Here is a 21,435-nt window from a genome sequence, read left to right on the forward strand (position 1 = left end):
ACAAGTGGGAGGATCCAGGAGCTCCTCCCCGTGTCTCCCTGAAACCGCCCACTTCCTGCTTCGTGTTGTGTACTGGCAGCGAAGCCAAGGGGTGCCATGTTGCTCGAGGGCACGGCCGTACCCGCTTGCCTGAGGCCATGTTAATGCGGGGCAGTTCCATCTCTCTGCGGGGCGAGGTAGCGAGGTGCTCGAGAAGAGGAACGGATAAAGGCAAAGAAGGTGAGAGGAGCTGTGCGTCGCACGAGAGCTGACGGACTCGGTACGACGGGACCAAGCCGTCGGCGTCCCCAGGACCGAAGCTGTCCCAGGCGAATTCCTGAGTCACCCTCGAAGCGGGCCGAGTCGCCATTTTGAAGCTGGGCAAACCGAAGCGAGAAATGCTGCCATCTTGGGTCTTTGCCAGCCTTGGCTTCGAAGGGGGCATAGGTTAGAGAGAGAGAGAGCCCATGTACACGACGGGCAGGTGAAGCCAGGCTGGTTGCCATGTCGTTAACGGGCACCACTTCCACTTGGTGGAAGAAAGGGTGAGGAACGTTAGGTCCGCCCTCCCTAGTTTCTCGTGGTCACGTGTAAGCATGTGCGGGCGGCCATATTTTCTGAGGGCATATCGAAGCGGCTTAAGCTGGTAAGCCAATTCCCCCATCTTTCTTTTGGGCTCGCCACTGTGGCCAACGCTCCCACGGACCTGGATGGAACCCCCGTGGCGGCCATCTTGGTCTCGGGCAACCCAGATAAGGAAAGTGGCGGGGGGAGGGTAGTCACCCGGAAGTGACGCCAGCCCGCCGCCATGCCTTTTGAGGGCGGCGACGGCGCCGGGCCGGCCATGCTGGCTACGGGCACGTGAGTGGAGGCGGCGTTGTGAACCGCGGTGTTGGGAGGATTTGGCCATCCTGAGGCAGAGGGGCTCCGGGAAGGCGCCCGGCTCACGGGAGTGGTATGGCCTGCATAGGTCAGAGGGCAGAGCTAGCCCAGCGGCACGTGGCTGAGCGCTGGAGGGGGTCGCCCGCGAGAACCGTCGTGTCTGACTGTAGGCAGAGCCTAGACACCCTCATTTTCCGGTGTTCGGACCCACAGGGGTCCTCACCTGGGCCGCGGACGCCGTCCACGGGCCCGAGGGGGTTGTTGGAGGGGCTCCGAGCGCCCCTCACCCGCCCAAAGGCGGGACTTCCGGCCCTGGCCCTCACCTGGGCGGGATTTCCTGTTTTCCTGGGAAAGCGGGTCAGCCCTGGATCCCGGGGGCCGTGGGGAGGTCCGCCCGCGCTGGGGTGCCCCACGCCCCTTGTTAGGGCCGCTTCCAGTCTGACAGGTTGGGGGGCTTGGCCAGCAGCCCTCCTCCCGGGGGCCGCCCCCTGCCCGCCTCACGCTCGTCACGTCGTGCCGCGAGGCCGGTCCCCTCCGTGGGTCCCCCGCCCCCGGCACACAGGACTCCCCGCCCGCACCCCGGGCCCGGCTCCCCCCGTTAGGTCCTGCTCCCTGGGTGCTGGGAGCCGCGCGCTGTCGGTCAGGTGGCCCTCCCTGCCCCCCACCACTGGGCACTGCGGCGGCCCACGCCGCCCGGTCCCACCTGGGGCTTCGGGCCGGTGCCTCACCGATGGGTGCTGTGACCCCGGTGCTGGGCAGGCCCGGGCCGCCGGCCGTCGGTGAGCGCCCAGCGGTGGGGTCTGGGCACAGGGCAGGGCTCAGGCCCACTGGCTTCTGGGATGCCGAGCTGCGAGGGGCACGCGGGGCCTGAGCCCCCAGCCCCTGACGACACCGAGACAGGACCAGGCCCCTGCCCCCTGAGCTGACCCTGCAGGCTGCTTGCCCAGGGACGCAGGTCTCTGATGTAAGGGGCTCACGGCGGAGGGGATGACGTGGCCCATGGTGCAGGGAGCCTAGGGCCTGGGGGCGTGCGGATCGCGGAGGGCCTCTGGGGCCGCTCCAGCCTTGCCGGAGGCGAGAAGCGGTGGGTGGTCCTCGGGCAGACAGCATGCCCCCCCCCCCCACAGGCTCCGCAGGGAGATGGTGGGGGCCCGAAGCAGGAGCCGCTGGGTTTAGGAAGAGGGAAAGTTGCGTCCACACCAGGACGATGGAAAGCTTGGCCAAGAGCTGTGGGGAGCTCCGGGGGGGTGGGGGGAGAGCCAGTGTTGCCCGTGGGGGGCTGGGCCCTTGTCCTGGGTGCGGGAGGACCCTCCTGGGCCTGGGCCTGGGCCTGGGGTCACAGTGCGGAGGGGAGAGCCCAGTGTTGCCCGTGGGGGGCTGGGCCCTTGTCCTGGGTGCGGGAGGACCCTCCTGGGCCTGGGGCTGGGGTCACGGCGCAGGGGAGGGAGGGCTGTGCCACGAGGAACGTGGGCTCTGTGGCAGGGTGCCCGGTCTGCTTAAGGCAAACGCTCCTGGCCCCACCCCCTGGACCCCGCGTGAGCCGGGCAGGCCCAGGAGAGGCAGAGTTGGCATTCTGTGGGGCGTCAGGATGCTGGCGGGAGGGACCTGGGTGGGCTCCCAGGGTAGATGGGGGCTGCGGCAGCCAGGCCTCAGCTCCCCCGTGTCCTGCTCTGGCCCACAGGGCGCAGATGGCGTTGGGGCGCCCGGAGGAGCTGTGGGAGGCTGTGGTGGGGGCCGCCGAGCGCTTCCGGGCCCGCACAGGCACGGAGCTGGTGCTGCTGACCGCGGCGCCGCCGCCGCCACCCCGGCCAGGCCCCTGTGCCTATGCAGCCCACGGCCGGGGGGCGCTGGCCGAGGCCGCCCGCCGCTGCCTGCACGACATTGCCCTGGCCCACAGGGCCGCCGCCGCCGCCCGGCCCCCAGCGCCCCCACCCGTGCCGCAGCCTCCCGGTCCCGCACCCAGCCCACCCCGGCCTGCCCTGTCCAGGGAGGACGACGAGGAGGACGAGCCCACGGACACCGAGACCTCTGGGGGGCCGCTCGGCGTCAGCGATAATGGAGGTGAGGTGAGGCGGGGCTGGTCCCCCAGGCCTCGTGTCCCCGTGTGACCCGCCCTGGGCCCCATGCCAGCTCCTGCCGGGGGCTGGCGCAGGCTGAGCTCCAGGGTGTCTTCCTTGGAGGCCAGGGGCTAGTGGTTCAGCCACGGAATCGGAGTCCTGAGCTGAGGCCGGGGAGGCGGGGCGTGGCTGGCGTCCCCTGGGGAGTGGCCTTCTCGCCTCGCCCTGAGAGCCCCCCCCCCCCGGAGCAGCCTGGCTCAGCCTGGCCATGTCACGAGTCAGCCGTGGGACCCCGGGCGAGTGGCCCCATCTCCATCCATCAGACGGAGGTCACGCCGCGGCCGGTTTCTCTGAGCCCGCGCGGGGCTGCAGCCAGATGCTGGTGCCCGGGAGAAACAGGCACACTGGCGCCGCCCCGCGTGTGCCGGGGACTGGGCGGATGACCTGGGGTGGGTGCTGTGGGCACAGGGCACAGTGATGGCGGGGCCCTCACAGCCTGGGGTGAGCCGGGGTGGGTGCTGTGGGCACAGTGATGGCGGGGCCCTCACAGCCCGGGGTGAGCCGGGGTGGGTGCTGTGGGCACAGTGCCCTCACAGCCCGGGGTGAGCCGGGGTGGGTGCTGTGGGCACAGTGATGGCGGGGCCCTCACAGCCCGGGGTGAGCCGGGGTGGGTGCTGTGGGCAGAGTGATGGCGGGGCCCTCACAGCCCGGGGTGAGCCGGGGTGGGTGCTGTGGGCACAGTGATGGCGGGGCCCTCACAGCCCGGGGAGAGCGGGGTGGGTGCTGTGGGCAGAGTGATGGCGGGGCCCTCACAGCCCGGGGTGAGCCGGGGTGGGTGCTGTGGGCAGAGTGATGGCGGGGCCCTCACAGCCCGGGGTGAGCCGGGGTGGGTGCTGTGGGCACAGTGATGGCGGGGCCCTCACAGCCCGGGGTGAGCCGGGGTGGGTGCTGTGGGCACAGTGATGGTGGGGCCCTCACAGCCCGGGGTGAGCCGGGGTGGGTGCTGTGGGCAGAGTGATGGCGGGGCCCTCACAGCCCGGGGTGAGCCAGGGTGGGTGCTGTGGGCAGAGTGATGGCGGGGCCCTCACAGCCCGGGGTGAGCCGGGGTGGGTGCTGTGGGCACAGTGATGGCGGGGCCCTCACAGCCCGGGCCCGCCCCCTGCCCAGGGCTGTTCGTGATGGACGAGGACGCCACGCTGCAGGACCTGCCCCCCTTCTGTGAGTCGGACCCTGAGAGCACCGACGGTGAGTGCCGTGGCCCCTCCCCAGTGGGGCGGGAGGGCGGGGACCGAGGCTGACGGGCGCCTTTCCCCAGACGGCAGCCTCAGCGAGGAGACCCCCGCCGGCCCCCCAGCCCCCTCAGTGCCCCCGGCCTCAGCCCTGCCCACCCAGCAGTACGCCAAGTCCCTGCCCGTGTCCGTGCCCGTCTGGGCCTTCAAGGAGAAGAGGACGGAGGCGCGGTCGTCGGACGAGGAGAACGGGCCGGTGAGGGGCGCTGGGCCGGGGCGGGGCGGCCGGGAGGGCGCTGGGCAGCCGAGGATGGAGGCCTCCCCTCGGCTTCCAGAGAGCTGCTGCTCCCTGCAGACGGGCCTGCTCTGGGCGGGGTCGCGGGCAGGGCGTCCCCGTGTGCAGGGTCTGGGCTGGGCGCCCCAGGCAGAGGGCGAGCGGGGCACTGGGAGGGCCCGGCCCCCTGAGGTTTCGCCCCGCCCGGAGCACAGCCAGGACTGTAGCCCGGCTTCCGCTGGGAGACCCCAGGGAGGGGCGAGGGTCGCTGGAGCTGGAGCCCGCTGCCCTGCCGCAGGCCCAGGTCACAGCGGGGACCCCCTGCCCCAGGCTGTAGGGGCCCAGGCAGGGTCCACCAGCTACGACGTGGGTCCCATCTGGGGCCAGGCCTGCATGGGGAGTGTGGAGCGACAGCTGATGGCCTGTCTGGGCCCTCCCAGGGACCTCACATCAGCCCCACTGCTCAGGCCTGGAGGGACGGGGTCTCACTGGCTCTCTGCGGCCTGGCCAGATCTGCAGATCTGAGGCCCTGTGCAGGAGTGAGGGCTGTGGGGCGTCGGGCAGGGCCAGGGACGGAGCGGGCGGTGAGCACCCCCGGCCCGCGGCGGGGCCGCGCCCTCACCCGTCGCCCTCTCCGCAGCCCTCCTCGCCGGACCTGGACCGCATCGCGGCGAGCATGCGGGCGCTCGTGCTGCGGGAGGCCGACGACACCCAGGTGTTCGGGGACCTGCCGCGGCCGCGGCTCAACACCAGCGACTTCCAGAAGCTGAAGCGGAAATACTGAGGCCGGGGGGGGGGGGGGGGGGGCGCTGGGTCCTGCGTCCGCCCCGCCCCACACGACGCCCCCGGCCCGCCCCCGGAGCTCGCCAATGCCGGCGCGGCCTGGGGCCCGCCCCCCACGTGTCCGCGGCCGGGGCTGCCCGGCCCCGCCAGCCCCGCCCCTCGCCCCGCCCCGGCCGCCGGCGTCTCCCGATTGGGTTGGTCGGTCCCGCCCAGCGACGGCTCCTGCTGCGATTGGTTGGCCCCGGCGGGGGCGTGGCTAGCTCTCGGCCGGCAGGAAAGGGCTCTCCCCGCAGAGCGGCTCCGGCCGCCAGGGCGCGGCCCAGCCCTGGAGTCTAGACTCGGCCTGCGGCCTTCCCGCGTTCACACTACTGAGGCTGGGCTGGTTTAGCCCGCCTCGCCCACGTCCTGACATGGCTGCTCGGCCTGTCCCTGTGCCCCTGCAACAGCCTGCCAGGCGCACCAGCCCTCGCCCCTCCCGCCCACAGGTGCCTTAATGGGCCCTCGTCCGCCCGCGTGGGGAGAGGGGGCCTCACTCTCCGGCCCTGCTGCGGGGGGAGAGGGGGTGGGAGCCGGGAATGGGAAGGGCGTTCTGAGATTAAAAGTTTTACCTCTGACCCTGAGCGTGACGTGTGCTGTGGGGATTCGGCTTACACACGCGCAGAGCGAGGCTGGGAGTTGGAATAACCCCCAGCTGCACGGGCCAGGAACGGGGCACTCTTGGGCGGAGGAGGGCTCTGGCCCCGTGGACCACGGTCGGGCAGTTGGGCCGGTGGCACCTGCCCCCACGTTATGGCCGGGTGGGACACTCATGGGCAGGGGAGGGCTCCAGCCCCGTGGACCAGAGTCGGGCAGTCGGGCCGGTGGCCGGGGAATCTCCGTTTCCCATCAGGTCGCGACCAGAGGAACGCCAGCAATAGGATTTTCTGCCGTTTGTATAAGCTATTTTCCTGTGAACTCCATTGATATTCGCGTAGCAATCCCCCTGCGGCGTCGGGTGTGAAGCAAGAGACCGACCTAGGTGGGGGTGGCGGGCGCGGGGAGCAAGCGGACTAACTCCACCAAAGGCGCTGGGAATTCGAGTTCGCACGGGTCACCGACGCCCCCTAGGGGCCGAGCCTGGCACTGCAGCGAGAGCGAGCGGGGGGCGGGGCAGCGGGGCCGGAGCTCCGCCCCCTCGGCGCGCCCAGTCACTTCCGTCCGCCGCACCCGAGAGGCGGCGGCGGCGGCGAGGGCAGGGCGCCTCGGGCGGGCCCGCCTTGGCTTGAAGCGACGCCGGAGTCCGGGCAGCCGGCGCGGGTGAGCGTGTGCGGGCAACGCGGTGGCGCGCGAGGCTCCGAGCCCAGCCCCGAGGAATCGGGGACTCGGACCGGCCGGGAGCCGGAGCCGGCGTCGTCGCCAGGGAAACGGCACGAGCCCGAGGCCGCGAGGGGGTGGGACTTCCTGGCGGACGGGCTGGGAAGAGGCGGGACTTCCTGTGGAAACTGGGGCGCTCCGCCGCTCAGACCCGTTCCCCTTCCCCTTAGTCTTTAGTCTACACACGCGATGGCCGAGACGGAGCAGCCCCGGGGCCGCCTGTGGCTGCAGAGCCCCCCGGAAGGAGCGGCCCCCATCTTCCTGCCCTCGGACGGGCAGCCCCTGGTCCTAGGCCGGGGGCCACTGACTCAGGTTACGGACCGGAAGTGCTCGAGAACCCAAGGTGGGCGGGGCCTGGGCCGGGGGGTGTGGCCTGCGCCGGAAGCAGGAACCGCTTCCCAGCAGGCGCTGGGCCCAGCGAGGCCGATGGGGGCGGGTGCCCTCTGGGAAGCAGAGAGGGTGGCTGTGCCTGAACTTGGGCCAGCCAGACCCCGGGGCAGAGCCCTGCCCGTGGGCCGCCACGTAGACCTGAACCCGGCCGCGGGCCTGGGCCAAGTTAGAAGGCGTCCCGCGGAGAGAAGCCCCGATTCCAGAAAGAAAGGGCCCGTGTGGTCGGCGGTCCTCTCTAGAAGTAAACCGCCTCCCGGCCCCGCCCCCAGCACCGGGAAACCAATCACACGGGGGCCGCACCCTGACCTCACTCCCCCCACCCCCAGTGGAGCTGGTCGCGGACCTCGAGACCCGGACCGTGGCGGTGAAACAGGTGCGAGCGCGGCCTGGGGGTCGGAGCTAGCCAGAGAGCACCGCCTTCGGGGACACGCCCCTAGGGAATCTGATTGGCTGAGGAAGAGTGTGGCCAGCCCCTGGAGAATCTGATTGGCTGAGGGGGGTGGGGTGTGGCCAGTACAGCCTCTCCTGCTTCTGTTGGGCAGCCGTCCTGTAACCTCTCAAAGCCCTGATTGGTGGTGCAGTGAGAAGGTGGGGCTTGTGTAACTCCCACCCCCAGGTTTTTAATTGGAGGACGGTGCTAGTGGGGGCGGGGCCAGCCCCAGTTCCTTCCCCTTTCTCTGCAGCTGGGAATTAACCCCTCAACTGCTGGCACTCAGGAACTGAAGCAGGGCTTGGAGGGCTCGCTGGGGGTTGGGGATACGCTGTATTTGGTCAATGGCCTCCACCCGCTGACCCTGCGCTGGGAAGAGACCGGCTCACCAGGATCCCGGCCAGATACTCCACCCGGCACCCCTCCGGAGCCCCCAGAGGAGGGGCCGCAGGAGAAGCGGAGGCGGAGGTCGGCCCCAGGCTGGGCGCACCTGGACAAGCTGCTGGTGTTCACCGCGCCTGGCGTGCAGCCCCGCGCCAAGGTGAGGCCCAGGCCCGGCTTTGCTCGGCCTCCAGCGCTCGGAGCTGGACCCGGGGGTCAGCGCGGCGCGTGCCCGCCCCGCAGTCACCCCCACGAAGTTTAGCTCCCGTTTGTGTCTAAGTGCAGACCAGGGGCGGAGCTCGGGTACCCCCGTCTTAGAGGTTGGAGTGCCGGGGGCAGCCACGAGAGACAGGAAGGACTTGGGGTTCTCCCAGGGCGCTCGGACGGGCGGTGGGGTCACCGGGCTGCTGCTGTCCCCGTGGCGTCCGCAGGTGGCTGGCTTTGATCTGGACGGGACCCTCATCACCACCCGCTCCGGGAAGGTCTTTCCCACTGGCCCCAGTGACTGGAGGTGAGCACGGGGGGAGGGAGCAAGGGGGCTCGGAGCCTCCTCCTGCCCCGGGTCAGCCCTGCGGCTTCCCGCCTGCCCTAGGCTCCTGTACCCGGAGATTCCGCGGAGGCTGCGGGAGCTCGATGCGGATGGCTACAAGGTGCGCGCATGGCGGCTGGGCTGTGGGCTGGACAGGTCCCCGGAGCCGTGCGCCCGCTGACGGCCCCTGCCCCGCAGCTGGTGATCTTCACCAACCAGATGGGCATCGGGCGCGGGAAGTTGCGGGCGGAGGAGTTCAAGGCCAAGGTGGAGGCCGTGCTGGAGAAGCTGGGGGTCCCCTTCCAGGTACGGCCGGGGCGCCTGGCTGGCGAGGGGTAGGGTGGCTTCCAGGGGGCGTGGGGAGCGGCCGTGTGACGTCCCATGCCGACCCCACCCCAGGTGCTGGTGGCCACGCACGCGGGCTTGTACCGGAAGCCGGTGAGCGGCATGTGGGACCACCTGCAGGAGCAGGTGAGCCGCCCCGCCCTGGCCCCCACTGGAGGCCCGCGCACTGCCCCCGGCCGCACCCTCTCTCCCCAGTTGTCTCATCCTAGGCGCTGGAGGCCCGCGCACTGCCCCCGGCGCGCCCTCTCTCCCCAGTTGTCTCATCCTAGGCGCTGGAGGCCCGCGCACTGCCCCCGGCGCGCCCTCTCTCCCCAGTTGTCTCATCCTAGGCGCTGGAGGCCCGCGCACTGCCCCCGGCGCGCCCTCTCTCCCCAGTTGTCTCATCCTAGGCGCTGGAGGCCCGCGCACTGCCCCCGGCGCGCCCTCTCTCCCCAGTTGTCTCATCCTAGGCGCTGGAGGCCCGCGCACTGCCCCCGGCGCGCCCTCTCTCCCCAGTTGTCTCATCCTAGGCGCTGGAGGCCCGCGCACTGCCCCCGGCCGCGCCCTCTCCCCCCCGTTGTCTCATCCTAGGTGCTGGAGGCCCGCGCACTGCCCCCGGCGCGCCCTCTCCCCCCCGTTGTCTCATCCTAGGCGCTGGAGGCTCGAGCCCGCTCTGCAGAGGGCTTGTCCCCATCAGTCGGACACTGTGCCTTAGCTCAAGGTCGCCAGCATCCTGGGTGGGACGCACTAGTGCCCAGGCCTGCTCAAGTACTGCTGGCGAGGGTGTGAAATAGGCAGAGTGGAGCTAGGGCACGCGGCCATGTTGTCACGGTGGCCGCCTAGGCCGGGGCTGGAAGTAGTGAGGGAGCCCGGTGTTCCCCCGTGGGAACGGGCGCCCCCTGGCGGCCGTCTGGGGAACGGGCCGGCTAGAGGAAGAAACCCGGGATCAGGCCGGGGCTGCAGACGGGAGTCAGGGGGGCGGGCCTCAAGCGGACCGAGCAGACAGCCCGGGGAGCCCCTTGGTGCTGGAGGGGTCAGCGCCGCGGGACAGGGTTCTCACTGCTCGTGTGTCTCCCAGGCCAATGAGCGCATGCCCATCTCCATCGGGGACAGCGTGTTTGTAGGAGGTAGGGTCCAGGGGCCACTGTGGGGGCTGGGGGCCCGGCTCGAGCTCGCTGGTGGACAGGGGGTGTCCTTGGGTTGGCAGACGCAGCGGGACGCCCGGCCAACTGGGCCCCTGGGCGGAAGAAGAAAGACTTCTCCTGTGCCGACCGCCTGGTGAGGCTCCGGCCCTGCCCCCCACCCCGCCCCGCCCGGCCCCAGCCCCACCTGAGCCTGAGCCTGACCCCCCCCCCCCCAGTTTGCCCTCAACCTCGGCCTGCGCTTCGCCACGCCTGAGGAGTTCTTTCTCAAGTGGCCGGCGGCCAGCTTCGAGCTCCCAGCCTTCGACCCGGTGAGGCCGGGGGAGGAGTGGGGGCGTGGGGAGGGGGCTGTGGGTATGTGGGGGGCACGGGCTCACTTCCCTCCCCCCCAGAGGGCCGTGTCACCCTCAGGCCCCCTCTGGCTCCCGGAGTCCAGCCCCCTGCTGAGTGACAGCCCGGAGGTGGTGGTCGCCGTGGGATTCCCTGGCGGTGAGGCCCTGACCCTTGACCTCTGGACGCCTGAGCCCCCTCCCGGTCCCGGGGCTCCCGCTGAGGCTGCTTTGCCCCCACAGCCGGGAAGTCCACCTTCCTCACGGAGCACCTCGTGTCGGCCGGCTACGTCCACGTGAACCGGGTAGGGCCCCAGCCGCCCCTGCCCCTCGGGTCTCCACCCCGCAGCTACCGACCCCGCCGTGCCCGCTCCGCAGGACACACTGGGCTCCTGGCAGCGCTGCGTGACCGCGTGCGAGGCGGCCCTGAAGCAGGGCAGGCGGGCGGTGATTGACAACACGAACCCGGACGCGGCCAGCAGGGCCAGGTGCGGGCCGGGGGCGGGCCCAGGGGTGGGCGGGGCGGGGGGCGGGGCCGCCGCTGACGCCCCGCCCGCAGGTACATCCAGTGCGCCCGGGCGGCGGGCGTGCCCTGCCGCTGCTTCCTCTTCACGGCCACGCTGGAGCAGGCTCGCCACAACAACCGGGTGAGCCCCCGCCCCGGGGCCCGGCCCCCACGGCCCCCCGCCCCCTCGGGCCCGGGCCCCGCCCCCTGACCGCCCTCCGCCCCCCGCCCCGCAGTTCCGCGAGATGACGGGCTCCTCGCACGCACCCGTGTCGGACGTGGTCATGTACGGCTACAGGTACGGCAGCCGGGTTCCGCGGGCGCGGGGGGCCGGGCCGGGCGCCCCCTCACCCCCCCCTCCCCGCTCTGCCTCCAGGAAGCAGTTCGAGGCCCCGACGCCCGCCGAGGGCTTCGCCGCCGTCCTGCAGATCCCCTTCCGGCTGCGGCTGGAGCCGCGGCTCGAGCGGCTGTACCGCCAGTTCTCCGAGGGATGAGCCCGCAATAAACGCGCTTTCCCGCTGACCTGGCCCGCATCTTGCTGGGGGGCGGGGCGCCGAGGCCGCGGTCCAGGAGCAGAGGGGAGGGCCTGGCAGCGAGCCCCCTCCGAGCCCAGCCCAGCAGGCCCGGCCGAGCAGAGGACGCCCACGGAGACGGGAGCTCCGGAGCCGGCCCAGGAGCCGGCGAGGCCCGGCCAGGTGACCGGGGCGGCAGGCTGGGGCCGGGATTCGCGCTGTGGGGCGGGCGGTGGGCGGTGCCGCGCGGCCAGGCCCCCCACAGGCCGCCCCCTCTGCTGGATCGGGGAGGGGCCCTGCAGAGCCGGGGAGGCGCCCGTGTGCTTTTGAAAGGCTTTATTGGGGAAGTCGGGGGGCGGGCCCGTCCTGGCGTCCTCGCGACACCGTCCTCCACGTCGCTGGGCAGTGCCATCCCCGGGGCCTTGCTCGGAAGAATCTGACCTGGGGGGGCAGGGGTGCCGTGGGCGGGCTGGGCTGTTCCCCTCCCCCCCGCCCCCACTGTGCCCGCATCACCCCGCGGCTCCCACTCACCAGTCTCCACGCGGCCTCGGCTGACTCCTGGAGGGGCCAGGCCCGGGGGAGGGGGCGCTACCCCCCCATCTGCAGGGGAGGGGAGGGCGGGTCAGCAGCGGCGGGCAGACGCGTGAGGGTGCCCCGGCCCGGCCCGGCCCGGCCCTCACCCCGCGCTGCTGCTGCTCCTGTTCCAGGTTGCGCTGCAGGACCTGCTGCTGGTTGGCGATGACGCGCCGCATGCCGCTCACGAAGCCGGCCTGGTCGTGCGGGATGAGGCCGATGAAGATCTTCTTCTCCGAGGAGTAGAGCAGCATGAGCACGCGCACCTCGCACGCCGCCTTGGAGAAGTGCACGCAGCCGGCCTGGGGGCGGCCGGCGTCTCAGGCCGAGCAGGCGCCCGGAGCCCGAGGGTGTGTGGGGCTCGGAGCTGCGCAGGGGCACGCACAGGCCCATCACCCCCTTACTGGGACGCAGCCCCGCAGCCAGGGCCAGGGTCAGAGGCCCTGAGAGCTTCGGCGCCGGGGGCCGGCGGCCAGGGCACCCAGGAGCGCCCCGGGGCTCAGGGCCCGGAGGGACGTGGGAAACAGGCAGGGGCGCTGGGGACCACCAAGCCCCTCAGCCCCAGGCCGGGGTCCCGGCACCCTCGGGTTTCCCCTGGGAGCCCTGAGCTGGCGCAGGGCCCCGCCCCAGCCACTCACGAAGCCGTTGTCCATGACGCGGCACAGGCTCTTGAGCGTCTCCAGGTCCTTGGTGAAGTGCAGCTGCACCAGGCGCGAGTTCCGGAAGAGCGGCACCAGCGTGGTCTGCGGAGAGGCGCGGCTCAGCCCCCGCGCGGCCCCGGGTCCCCGGGCCCCCAGCCCACGCCCCCCCGCTCACCAGCAGCTGCTGCGGGATGAGCTGCATGTGCAGCCGCCTGGGCCACTGCTCCGTCCTCCTGCGGGCGGGCGGGCGGGGCGGGCGGTCAGTCCCCGCCGCCTCCCAGGACGCCCCTGCCCCCCACACACTCACAGGATCTCCCCCTGGTTCACGTAGACGTGCGCTGGCAGCCACCTCTTGGAGCGACTGTTGGGCTCAGGCCTGGGCTTTGGGAGGGGGCACGGAGAGGAGACCTCAGCAGGGAGGGCCACAGGCGCCAGGCGCCCCAGGCTCCCGCACCGGCACAGCGCCCCCAGCGCCCCCAGGCCTCACCTCCTGCCACTCCATGACCCCGCTCCAGGCCAGGAACTTGTTGTTGACGATCTGGACAGGGCCTGAGTGCACGCCCCCGGGGCCCACTGCCTGTGGGGGAGGGGCGCTCAGGGCCGCACCCCAAGTCCCAGCCCACCCCGACATCAGCGCCCAAGACCCACAGCAGCCCCGCCCCCGGGGAGTCCCCGCGGGAAGCGCCCTGCCCACCTGTTTCCGGGTGGTGATGACCTGCCGGATGGCGTTGACGAAGCCGCTCTGGTCGTAGGGGATGAGGCCCATGAAGATCTTCTTCTTGGACGAGTACAGCAGCATGAGCACGCGCACCTCGCACGGCGAGATGTGGGGGAAGAGCATACAGCCGGCCTGGGGGGAGGGCGCCGTCAGGACCCCGGGGAGCTCAGGCGGCCGCTCAGGGTTCCCTCCCGTCGGCAGCCGGCAGCAGGGGCCTGGGCGCAGCAGCCTCCCGGCCCGTGCCTCGGGTTCCCCAGCTGTGGCACAGTAACCGGTACACAGCAAGTGCTACATAAATGCTCATTGACTCGGGCGCTAGTGGTTCTTCAGTGGGAGTGGGAGGGTGATGGGGGTCCTGCTGCTGGCCCGCCTGGGCACAGCCGCACCCTGGCCACAGGCTCCGCAGAGAGGCGCTGCCCAGACATCGGAGAACGGGCACTGGGGGTGACCCCAGGGCGCCCCGGGCAGCCGGCTCAGCCTGCACCTGCTGCCCCCGCCCCGCTGTGGGGGGCCAGGCCCGCCCCTCCGCCCGGAGCCCCGCCCACTCCCCACTCACGAAGCCGTTGCCCATGACACGGCAGAGCCCCTTGAGCGAGTCGCAGTCCCGGTTGGTGAAGTGGAACTGAGCCAGCTGCGAGTTGCGGAACAGGGGGCCCAGGGTGGTCTGCGGGCGACAGGGAGGGGCGCACTCAGGCGGGGCCCGTGGGCGCGGGTGGGGGGCGGGCGCGGGCGGGGCTCACCAGCAGCTGCTGCGGGATCAGCTGCATGATCAGCTTCTGCGGCCACTGGTCGGTCTCCCTGCGGGGAGGAGGGGTCAGGGCCCGCGCCCAGCCGCGCCCCTGCCCGCCCCGGCCCCGCACTCACAGGTTCTCGCCCTGGTTCACGTAGGCCTGGCAGGGCAGCGCGCGCTTCAGCTTCGCCGTGGAGTCCGAGTACGGCCTGCGTTTCTGCGGGGCGGGAGGGGTGTCAGGGCGCGGCACGGGCCAGTCCCGCGCCCACGTGCCCGCGCGCGCCTCACCTCCTGCCACTCCAGGACGCCGCTCCAGGCCAGCAGCTTGTTGCTGAGCCGGTGCTCGCTGACCGCCAGGCCCCCGAGGGAGAGGCCGGGGGAGGAGGGCCCGATGGGACCCAGGGCCCCGAAGACCCGAGCGCCTTCCTGTGGGGAGGGAGGCAGTGAGGCGCATCCCGCAGCCTCTGCCCCACGCCTAGGGCCCCTGACTCAGCCAGGATCGGCTGTCTGGGAGGCTCCCGGGCGCCCTGGACCCGGGGAGGGGGTCGGGGGTGGGAGAACCGGAGGACGGGCTCAGCGCCCGAAGACAGCGGCCTTCTCCCAGACCTCAGAAACTGCCCCGCGACAGGCAGTCCGAGTCCGAGGACCCGCGCGCGGCTTCAAGTGGCCAAAAAAAATCATCTCGGGACACTTTTCCCCCATCACACCTGCTGTGGCAGGGTCCCGGGGGGCGGGGCACTCGCAGGTGAGTCGAGATGGAGCCAGCAGCTCACCTGGGGCTGTGCTACCTGGCACACTCGGGCGCGCAGTGCCTGCGGGGCTAAGCAGCGGGCCCCCTGCGCGCGCGCACTGCCACACAGCAGGGTTTAGGGTCACCTGGAAGGCAGGCTGACAGCTGGGCACCTGGGAGCTGGCTGGATCTGGGGTCCCGCAGGGAACCGTCCGGGACGCCTGCCTGGCACCCAGGAAGAGCACACCCAGATGGGAGCTCACCCGCTCCCGCCCCCCAAAGTAAATCACCCGGACAGGTGCCGCCGCCCCGTGCGCCACGCTGGGGGGCCCGCGGAGCACCTGGAGGGAAGCTCAAAGCCCCGGGAGCGCACGTCTCGGGGCCCGGGCGTCCACGCGTGTCCCGTCCGCGGACAAGCCTCGAGCAACACGGGCACGCGAGCTCGCACCGCCCTCGAGAAAGCCTCGCCGGGGGTTCTGAAAAGTGCATGCCGCCTGCAGGAACCGCACGGTGCGCGCCGACGCCCAAGGCCCCGGGCGTGCGTGGGAGTCAACTCCTGGGTCGGCCACCGGCAGGACCTGGGGGAGGACGGCACCCGGGACCGCACGGGCGCGCGCGTGCGGAACGCGGCCCCTGGCCCCCACGTCCAATGCCCTGCCCCTGCCCAGCGAGGAAGCAACTTTGCAATCGGAAAAACAAGCGCGCGCGGCGCCCGCCCCCCACCCGCGTCCAGCGGGCCGCGCAGTCAGCAGTAATCTGAGCCCGCCCCGCCCCCGGGCCCCCCCACCCCGGCCTACCCGCGTAACAAAGGGGAGAGCCCGGCGCGGACCACACGGGGCCACGGGGGACCCCGGCCCGCGCGGGGCCACCCCCGGGCCTCGGCGGCGCCCCCGGAGCGGAGGGGGCTGCGCACAGTGGCGTGGGGGCCCGGGGCAGGCCCCCGGGGGCGGGGCCGTGGAAGGCTCTGGAAGCAGGGCGCGGGGCTCACCATGGGAGGGGCCGAGCGGGCCCGGATCCGCGGCGGCTGCGGCCCCCGGGGGCTGGCGGGCCAGGAGCGCGAGCGCACGGCGCGCACCGCGAGCGGCCGCGGGGGGCGGCCGCGACCCCCGAGGGGACCCCCAGCGCCGGAGCGGTGCGGAGCGCGGCGCGGACGGACCATGGCAGCAGGAGCGGGCAGGGGGCTGCCGCGGGCCACCGACCGAGGGGCGACGGGCTGAGCCGTACCAAGCGCGGGGGATCGCGCTGCCAGAGGGGTCGCCGCGGCCAAACCACTGCGGCGCGCGGGGGAGCCCGGCGCGTACCAACGGCGTCCGCGAGGGGCGTGGCCGGAGCGTACCAAGCGGGGCGGGGGGAGCCCGGGAAAAGGGAGAGCGAGGGAGCCGGCCGCGGGGGGACACGTCGGGCCGCTCCGGCCGGCGGGGCGGGTCGGGAGGGCGCGCGAGGGAAGTTTTAGGGGGCGTGGCGGAGGCTGCAGACGGTACCAAAGAGTTGGAGGGGGTGGACTTGAAGACGGTGCCACTTCGGCTCAGGGCTGGGAGTCAGGACTCCCGCGCAGTCGGAAGACCATACCAAAACACTTCAGGAAATAGGGGAGGACGTATAATGGGTCGGGGGGACGAGGGACCCTACCAAAGAGGACTGGGGTACGGATCGCACCGCGCACATTGGAGCGCTTAAGGTTTCTTGGTAGGCGGTGACGTGGCTCGATGGGGAAGGGACTACAACTCCCAGAGGCCCTCGCGGGACTGGGCGGGGCCCGGAGGCCCCCCCCGCAAGTCATAGCCGTGCGCCCATTGGCTCCCGCGTCCAGGCTCCGCCCACCCGCGGTGAGCCGCTCAGCTGTCGAGAATTCTTGCTTCAATCTGTTTCGTCTAAATATCTATACTTACGGTGGGTGTGACGTCAAAAAACAAACCCGTGCTTGGCACGGTACTCAAATCTTGTCAGCTTTTCTTGGAAAAAGAGCCCAGAGGCCCCGTCCGCATAGGGCGCGGGTTCGCGTCCCCTGCTCCGCTCGGGCCCCCGCGCCCGCCCGAGCCGCCCACGCGAGACCCGAATAAAACCCCCGGCGGCGGCCCGGCCCGCCAACCCTCTCCACTCAGTGCACCCTTAACGAGCACACAGAGGCCCGTTTTCGGCGGGAGACCGATCACAGGCTGTGGCGACAGCGATGCGGAGCCCACGCCCGGCTCCCGGCCCGCAGCGCGGGGGCAGCGGGGCGGTCAGCCCGGCCACGCCGGCTGCGCGCGGCTCCCGGCTCCAGAGGCGGCTGGGGAGCGGATGCAGATTCGCAAGAGTTGCCTACGGAGAGTAACTTTGTGGACATTTCTACCGACCTCTGGCTGTTGGGTGGGGAATGAAACTCCTGGGAAGCGGGGAGGCACCTGCCTGGCCCCTGCGGCCCTGCCCGCCTCCCCCGCCCGGCCCTCCTCCACGCCCCCGCTCCAGGGACGCCCCTGCGGCCGGCGGTCACTCGTGGGCGAGCTCAGCCAGGGAGAAGCAGAGTCCGGGGCCAGAGACGTAATCAAATGGTATCTTTACTGAACGGTGGCCAACACATGGACAGAATACAAACACGCAGGGCACTGCGGCCTAGGTGCGCAGTTCAAGATTGAAAAAATACAGATCGAAAAATAGAGAGATTTACTTATTAAAATTGTCTTCTCTTCCATAATTCTCTTGCTCCTCTGACTTGAAGCCGGAAGGCTGGCGCGGGCCCGGAGGATGGGTCCAGGAGGGGGCGGGCCGGGCGCTGCTCCAGGAGGACCCTGGGGGGCCCCCGGGGGGGTCTGGGAAGTACCCTGGGGCTGGGGCTGCCCCGTGGCTCCAGAGGCCCCCACGGTGCCCTGAGGCTGGGGCTGCGGTGGGCGGAGCTGGAGCTGGTGGTGAGACACAAGGTGAGGGAGGCGGGCAGAGCCCCCAGCCCCGGCCACCAAGACCCTGGGGGACCCACAGGGGTCCTCCGGGCCCCCCTGACCCCCGGTGTGTCCTCACCAGATTCTGCGAGGGCCTTGCCTGGTCCTCCAGGATGGGGCCCAGCCCTGGGGGTGCCTGCTGTGCCCCCATCTACAAGGGGAGAGGGGCGGGTCAGTGCCGGGCGGGGGTCCTGCAGGCCAGCCGGGGAGGGGGGCGCACCCTGGAGGGTGAAGTCTCAGAAGTGAGCTCTTCAGAACAGTTTACGCCCACCCCTTCCCTTTCTAGAAGGTTCTGGAAGCCACAGAAGCAGAGGGTGCTTAGGTCTCTGCTGTAAAAGGCGCAGCAGAGGGGCTGCCGCGGGGACCTTTAGAGCCGGCACCTGACGTGGGCGTTGGTTCGAGTCCCGGCGGCTCCACCTCCAGCCTAGCTCTGCCAGTGCGCCTGGGAAAGCAGCAGAGGGTTGGCCAATGCCTGGGCCCTGAACTCGCATGGCGGCCAAGAAGTTCCTGGCTCCTTCCTGGCGTCTGTCTGGTCCGGTTCTGGCCGTCCAGGCCATTGGGGAGTGAACCGGCAGGTGAAGACCTCTCGCTAAAAGGCTTGGAGACCAGGGGTTGCTCCAGGATGCCAACCACGCACAGGGGTGGGGGGAGCCAGGTGCCCCAGCAGCCAGGGCGAGGCTGGGGTCCCGCCGAGCACCGAGAGGGGCAGGAGAGAGAGGCGGCCCTACCCCGGCGAGGTCCCAGCTCTGCAACTCCGAATCCACCCCAGGAGACGGACAAGGCAGGTGCCCGCCCAAGTTCAGTCACCAGGGCCCGGGGAGGCCGAGGCACCGGCTCATCTTGCGGGGCTCTGAGGGGGGCCGACCACGGCCACCCCAGCTCACTCCTGCGCCCCGGTGCCCTGCCCTGAGGCAGACCCTGCGAGCTGACTGCCTGTCCCTGTCCCCTTCCCCGCTGTGTGCAGCCGCCACTGCTGCCCGGGTAAGCATCGCCTCCCGGCCCCGGGCACAGCTGGGTGATGCTCCTCCCGTCTCCCAGCAAACCAGGCTCTGCCCAGGGCAGCACCACCCAGCGGCAGGCTCCGCCCAGGGCAGGCTCCGCCCAGGGCAGGCTCCGCCCAGCGGCAGGCTCCGCCCAGGGCAGGCTCCACCCAGCGGCAGCTCCGCCCAGGGCAGGCTCCGCCCAGCGGCAGGTTCTGCCCAGGACAGGCTCCACCCAGCGGCAGGCTCCGCCCAGCGGCAGGCTCCGCCCAGCGGCAGCTCCGCCCAGGGCAGGCTCCGCCCAGCGGCAGGTTCTGCCCAGGACAGGCTCCACCCAGCGGCAGGCTCGGCCCAGGGCAGGCTCCGCCCAGAAGCAGGCTCCGCCCAGCGGCAGGTTCTGCCCAGGGCAGGCTCCGCCCAGCGGCAGCACCACCCAGCGGCAGGCTCCGCCCAGGGCAGGCTCCGCCCAGCGGCAGGTTCTGCCCAGGGCAAGCTCCGCCCAGCGGCAGCACCATTCAGTGGCAGGCTCCGCCCAGTGGCAGCCAGACACGTCTGTCAAGCGTTCAGATGGCCACAGCTTCCGCTGACACCCGATGGGACCCCCGGGGACCCGGCTGATGCGGACTTGCGGAGATGACGGCCTGTCCACGGCCACCCCAAGGAGGGAGCGCCCCGCAGGTCCCCAGTCCCCTCCTGGGGGCAGCCTAGCTAGCACAGAGGGGTCGGGGTTGAGTCGCACCCTGAGAGCTAGGCTGAAGGTGGGGTCCCCAGCCCAGGGCTGTGACCTGGCCCTGAGGAGCTCAGGCCCCGGGACAGCAGAGGCAATGACCATACCCCACCTGGGGGTGGGGGGACGCCGGGAGGTGGTCTTTGGCCCCCCAGGCCTCTGACAGCGCCCCCAGGAAAACGCACCCCAGGGATACTTTGGGGAGCAATGTTTGCTCCTAAGTGCTCTCGGCCGCACCCTGGGGTCTCCTGGCCAAGGCTGGGGGAGGCGGACTCACGACTCCATTGCCCACGACGCGGTAGGGGCCTTCCAGGGACTCAAGTGGACCCACCATTCTCGAGACAGCGTGGTCTGGGGGAACACAGTAGCCCCGAGGGGCCCGGGACAAGGGGAAGTAGGGGGGTCCCTGCCACTCACCAGCAGCTGCTGGGGGGTGAGCTGCATGGTCAGCTCTGGGCCCACTGCTCAGGCTTCCTGGGGGTGAGGACAGCAGGTGCCAGCAGGGGCGGGGCCCGACGGAGCCCCGCCCCCGCCCCGCCCCCAGCACCTGCAGGTTCTCCCCCTGATTCACATAGACCTGGCTGTCCACAGGTGCAGGCGTCCACTCGGGCAGCTTCGAGTACCTGAGGGGCAGGAGTGGTGACAGGGGCCCCAAGCCTCAGCCCCAAAGTTCGGGATGTGCCCCGGGCCCGGCTACACCCCTGAACACCGGCTCGTCCTGAACCCGCAGCCCCAAGCCCCGGGTCCTCAGGCCTCGCCCCTGGGCAGCCCCACCGGCCCCGCGGCCACTCAAGGACCCCGCTCCAGCCAGGAGCTGCTGCCCGCCGAGGGCCGGGGTCGGGCGCCCCCCGGCCAGGGCCCAGGGTGCCGGCTTGCGGCGGGCAGCGGGGGAGGCCGCGGGCTCAAACCACCTGCCGCGAGGGGCCGGCCGGGCAGGAACCCGGGGCCAGGAAGACTCCGGACGATGGGCGCGGGGCTCAGCACGGCAGGCCCGGACCGCGCGGGCCACACTGGGGCTGCGGGCTCCGCCGAGTGACCGGCGCGGTACGGGACGCGGGGGTCGCGCCTCCAGGAAGGGGTCGCTGAGGCCAGACCACTGCGGCGCGTGGGGGGGCCCGGCGGCGAGGGGCGTGGCCGGAGCGTACCATGCAGGGCTGGGGGAACCCGGGAAAAGGGTGAGCGAAGGAGACGGCCGCGGGGGACACGTCGGGCCCGGAGCACCGGCGAGGGACGCTTCGGGGGGCGTGGCGACACAAAGACGATACCAAAGAGTGTGTGTGTGGGGGGGTAGATTTGAAGACGGTGCCAACTCGGCTCTGGGCTGGGAGACCCAGGAACCCCTACCTGGAGTTTGAGGCTGCAGACCATACCAAAACACTTCAGGAAGTAGGGGAGGACGAATACTGGCCTGGGGGCGAGGGACCCTGCCAAAGAGGGCTGGGGTACGGATTGCACCGCGAACACTGGAGTGCTCAAGGTTTTGTCTCGGCAGGCGGTGACGTGGTTCGATGGGGGGAACTACAACTCCCAGAGGCCCTCGCGCGCCATGGGCGGGGCCTCCGGGCCCTGAGATCCGCCCCTCCGCTGGTTATAGCCTTGTGCCCATTGGTCCCCGCGCCCAGGCTCCGCCCGCTGCCCGCTCAGGTGTCGCTGGGCTGTGCGTGCTCTGTGAACCACAACTGAGTTTTGCAGCCACCAGGCGTTGCGTTCATTCATTTGAAAGGCAGAGTTACAGAGAGCGAGGTCTTCCATCCGCTGGTTCACTCTCCAGATGGCCGTATCAACCAGGGCTGCGCCGATCCGAAGCCAGGGGCCAGAGGCCTCCTCCTGGTCTCCCTTGGGGTGCAGGGACCCAAGGACCTGGGCCATCCTCTACTGCACTCCCGGGGCCACAGCAGAGAGCTGGACCGGAAGTGGAGCAGCTGGGACTCGAACCCGCACCCCTGTGGGATGCCGGCGCTGCAGACCGGGGCTTTAACCCGCGGCGCCACAGCACCGGCCCCAGTCTGTTTTTAATCTCTCACCTTACAGGGGCTATGACAAATAATAAATCATAGGATCCATGCTTAGCACAGTAACTACTCAAATGTCAGCTTTTCTTGGAAAAAAAAAAAAAAAGTGCTGTGGCGTGGCGTGGCGGGCAAAGCCTCCGCCCGCCTAAGGGCGCGGGTTCGAGTCCCAGCTGCTCCACTTCCGATCCAGCTTTCTGCTGATCGGCCAGCCCTGCCACCCTCGTGGGGGACCCGAATTAAGCTCCCGGCGTGGGCCTGGCCCGGCCCGGCCCCGGCGGCCATCCGGGGAGTAAAGCAAACAGTGTGCTAG

General features: G+C 71.3%; 4 protein-coding genes across 13 annotated transcripts; 2 read left to right on the plus strand and 2 right to left on the minus strand.

The window, feature by feature from the left end:
* The first annotated feature begins 18 nt into the window (after nucleotides 1-18).
* AKT1S1 (AKT1 substrate 1) lies at nucleotides 19-5,811 on the plus strand. Of its 8 annotated transcripts, none has more exons than XM_062175885.1 (5): nucleotides 19-625; nucleotides 2,543-2,922; nucleotides 4,086-4,163; nucleotides 4,234-4,403; nucleotides 5,062-5,811. In XM_062175885.1, exons 1-5 carry the CDS (start codon nucleotides 576-578, stop codon nucleotides 5,203-5,205), a joined length of 822 nt encoding a protein of 273 aa, XP_062031869.1. In that variant the 5' UTR covers nucleotides 19-575; the 3' UTR covers nucleotides 5,206-5,811. The 8 variants fall into 8 exon arrangements, with proteins under 8 accessions (XP_062031869.1, XP_062031874.1, XP_062031868.1 ...); XM_062175890.1 differs by having other exon boundaries at nucleotides 21-219; XM_062175884.1 differs by lacking the exon at nucleotides 19-625 and adding an exon at nucleotides 638-840.
* Nucleotides 5,812-6,408: 597 nt separating this feature from the next.
* Nucleotides 6,409-11,109, plus strand: PNKP (polynucleotide kinase 3'-phosphatase). Of its 2 annotated transcripts, none has more exons than XM_062177178.1 (17): nucleotides 6,409-6,500; nucleotides 6,728-6,900; nucleotides 7,217-7,320; nucleotides 7,631-7,918; nucleotides 8,190-8,269; nucleotides 8,351-8,408; nucleotides 8,486-8,593; nucleotides 8,687-8,758; nucleotides 9,690-9,738; nucleotides 9,819-9,889; nucleotides 9,972-10,064; nucleotides 10,146-10,242; nucleotides 10,326-10,387; nucleotides 10,461-10,570; nucleotides 10,642-10,729; nucleotides 10,824-10,885; nucleotides 10,964-11,109. In XM_062177178.1, the coding sequence occupies exons 2-17, from the start codon at nucleotides 6,747-6,749 to the stop codon at nucleotides 11,079-11,081; spliced, it is 1,614 nt and encodes a 537-aa protein (XP_062033162.1). In that variant the 5' UTR covers nucleotides 6,409-6,500; nucleotides 6,728-6,746; the 3' UTR covers nucleotides 11,082-11,109. The 2 variants fall into 2 exon arrangements, with proteins under 2 accessions (XP_062033162.1, XP_062033164.1); XM_062177180.1 differs by having other exon boundaries at nucleotides 7,274-7,320.
* A 311-nt stretch (nucleotides 11,110-11,420) lies between these two features.
* PTOV1 (PTOV1 extended AT-hook containing adaptor protein) lies at nucleotides 11,421-20,496 on the minus strand. Of its 2 annotated transcripts, none has more exons than XM_062177020.1 (13): nucleotides 20,458-20,496; nucleotides 14,050-14,187; nucleotides 13,896-13,978; nucleotides 13,772-13,829; nucleotides 13,588-13,695; nucleotides 13,008-13,163; nucleotides 12,801-12,890; nucleotides 12,621-12,694; nucleotides 12,489-12,546; nucleotides 12,311-12,415; nucleotides 11,780-11,974; nucleotides 11,631-11,699; nucleotides 11,421-11,540 (listed from the first exon to the last, which is right to left on the minus strand). In XM_062177020.1, the coding sequence occupies exons 1-12, from the start codon at nucleotides 20,479-20,481 to the stop codon at nucleotides 11,688-11,690; spliced, it is 1,101 nt and encodes a 366-aa protein (XP_062033004.1). In that variant the 5' UTR covers nucleotides 20,482-20,496; the 3' UTR covers nucleotides 11,421-11,540; nucleotides 11,631-11,687. The 2 variants fall into 2 exon arrangements, with proteins under 2 accessions (XP_062033004.1, XP_062033003.1); XM_062177019.1 differs by lacking the exon at nucleotides 20,458-20,496 and adding an exon at nucleotides 15,480-15,764.
* On the minus strand, nucleotides 17,028-20,329 carry LOC133748306 (mediator of RNA polymerase II transcription subunit 25-like). Its single transcript, XM_062177021.1, has 4 exons — nucleotides 20,259-20,329; nucleotides 19,531-19,736; nucleotides 17,486-17,557; nucleotides 17,028-17,370 (listed from the first exon to the last, which is right to left on the minus strand). Exons 2-4 carry the CDS (start codon nucleotides 19,555-19,557, stop codon nucleotides 17,029-17,031), a joined length of 441 nt encoding a protein of 146 aa, XP_062033005.1. The 5' UTR covers nucleotides 19,558-19,736; nucleotides 20,259-20,329; the 3' UTR covers nucleotide 17,028.
* Nucleotides 20,497-21,435: the final 939 nt, after the last annotated feature.

This window comes from Lepus europaeus, chromosome 19, assembly GCF_033115175.1.
Source record: "Lepus europaeus isolate LE1 chromosome 19, mLepTim1.pri, whole genome shotgun sequence".
Lineage (NCBI taxonomy): Eukaryota > Metazoa > Chordata > Mammalia > Lagomorpha > Leporidae > Lepus > Lepus europaeus.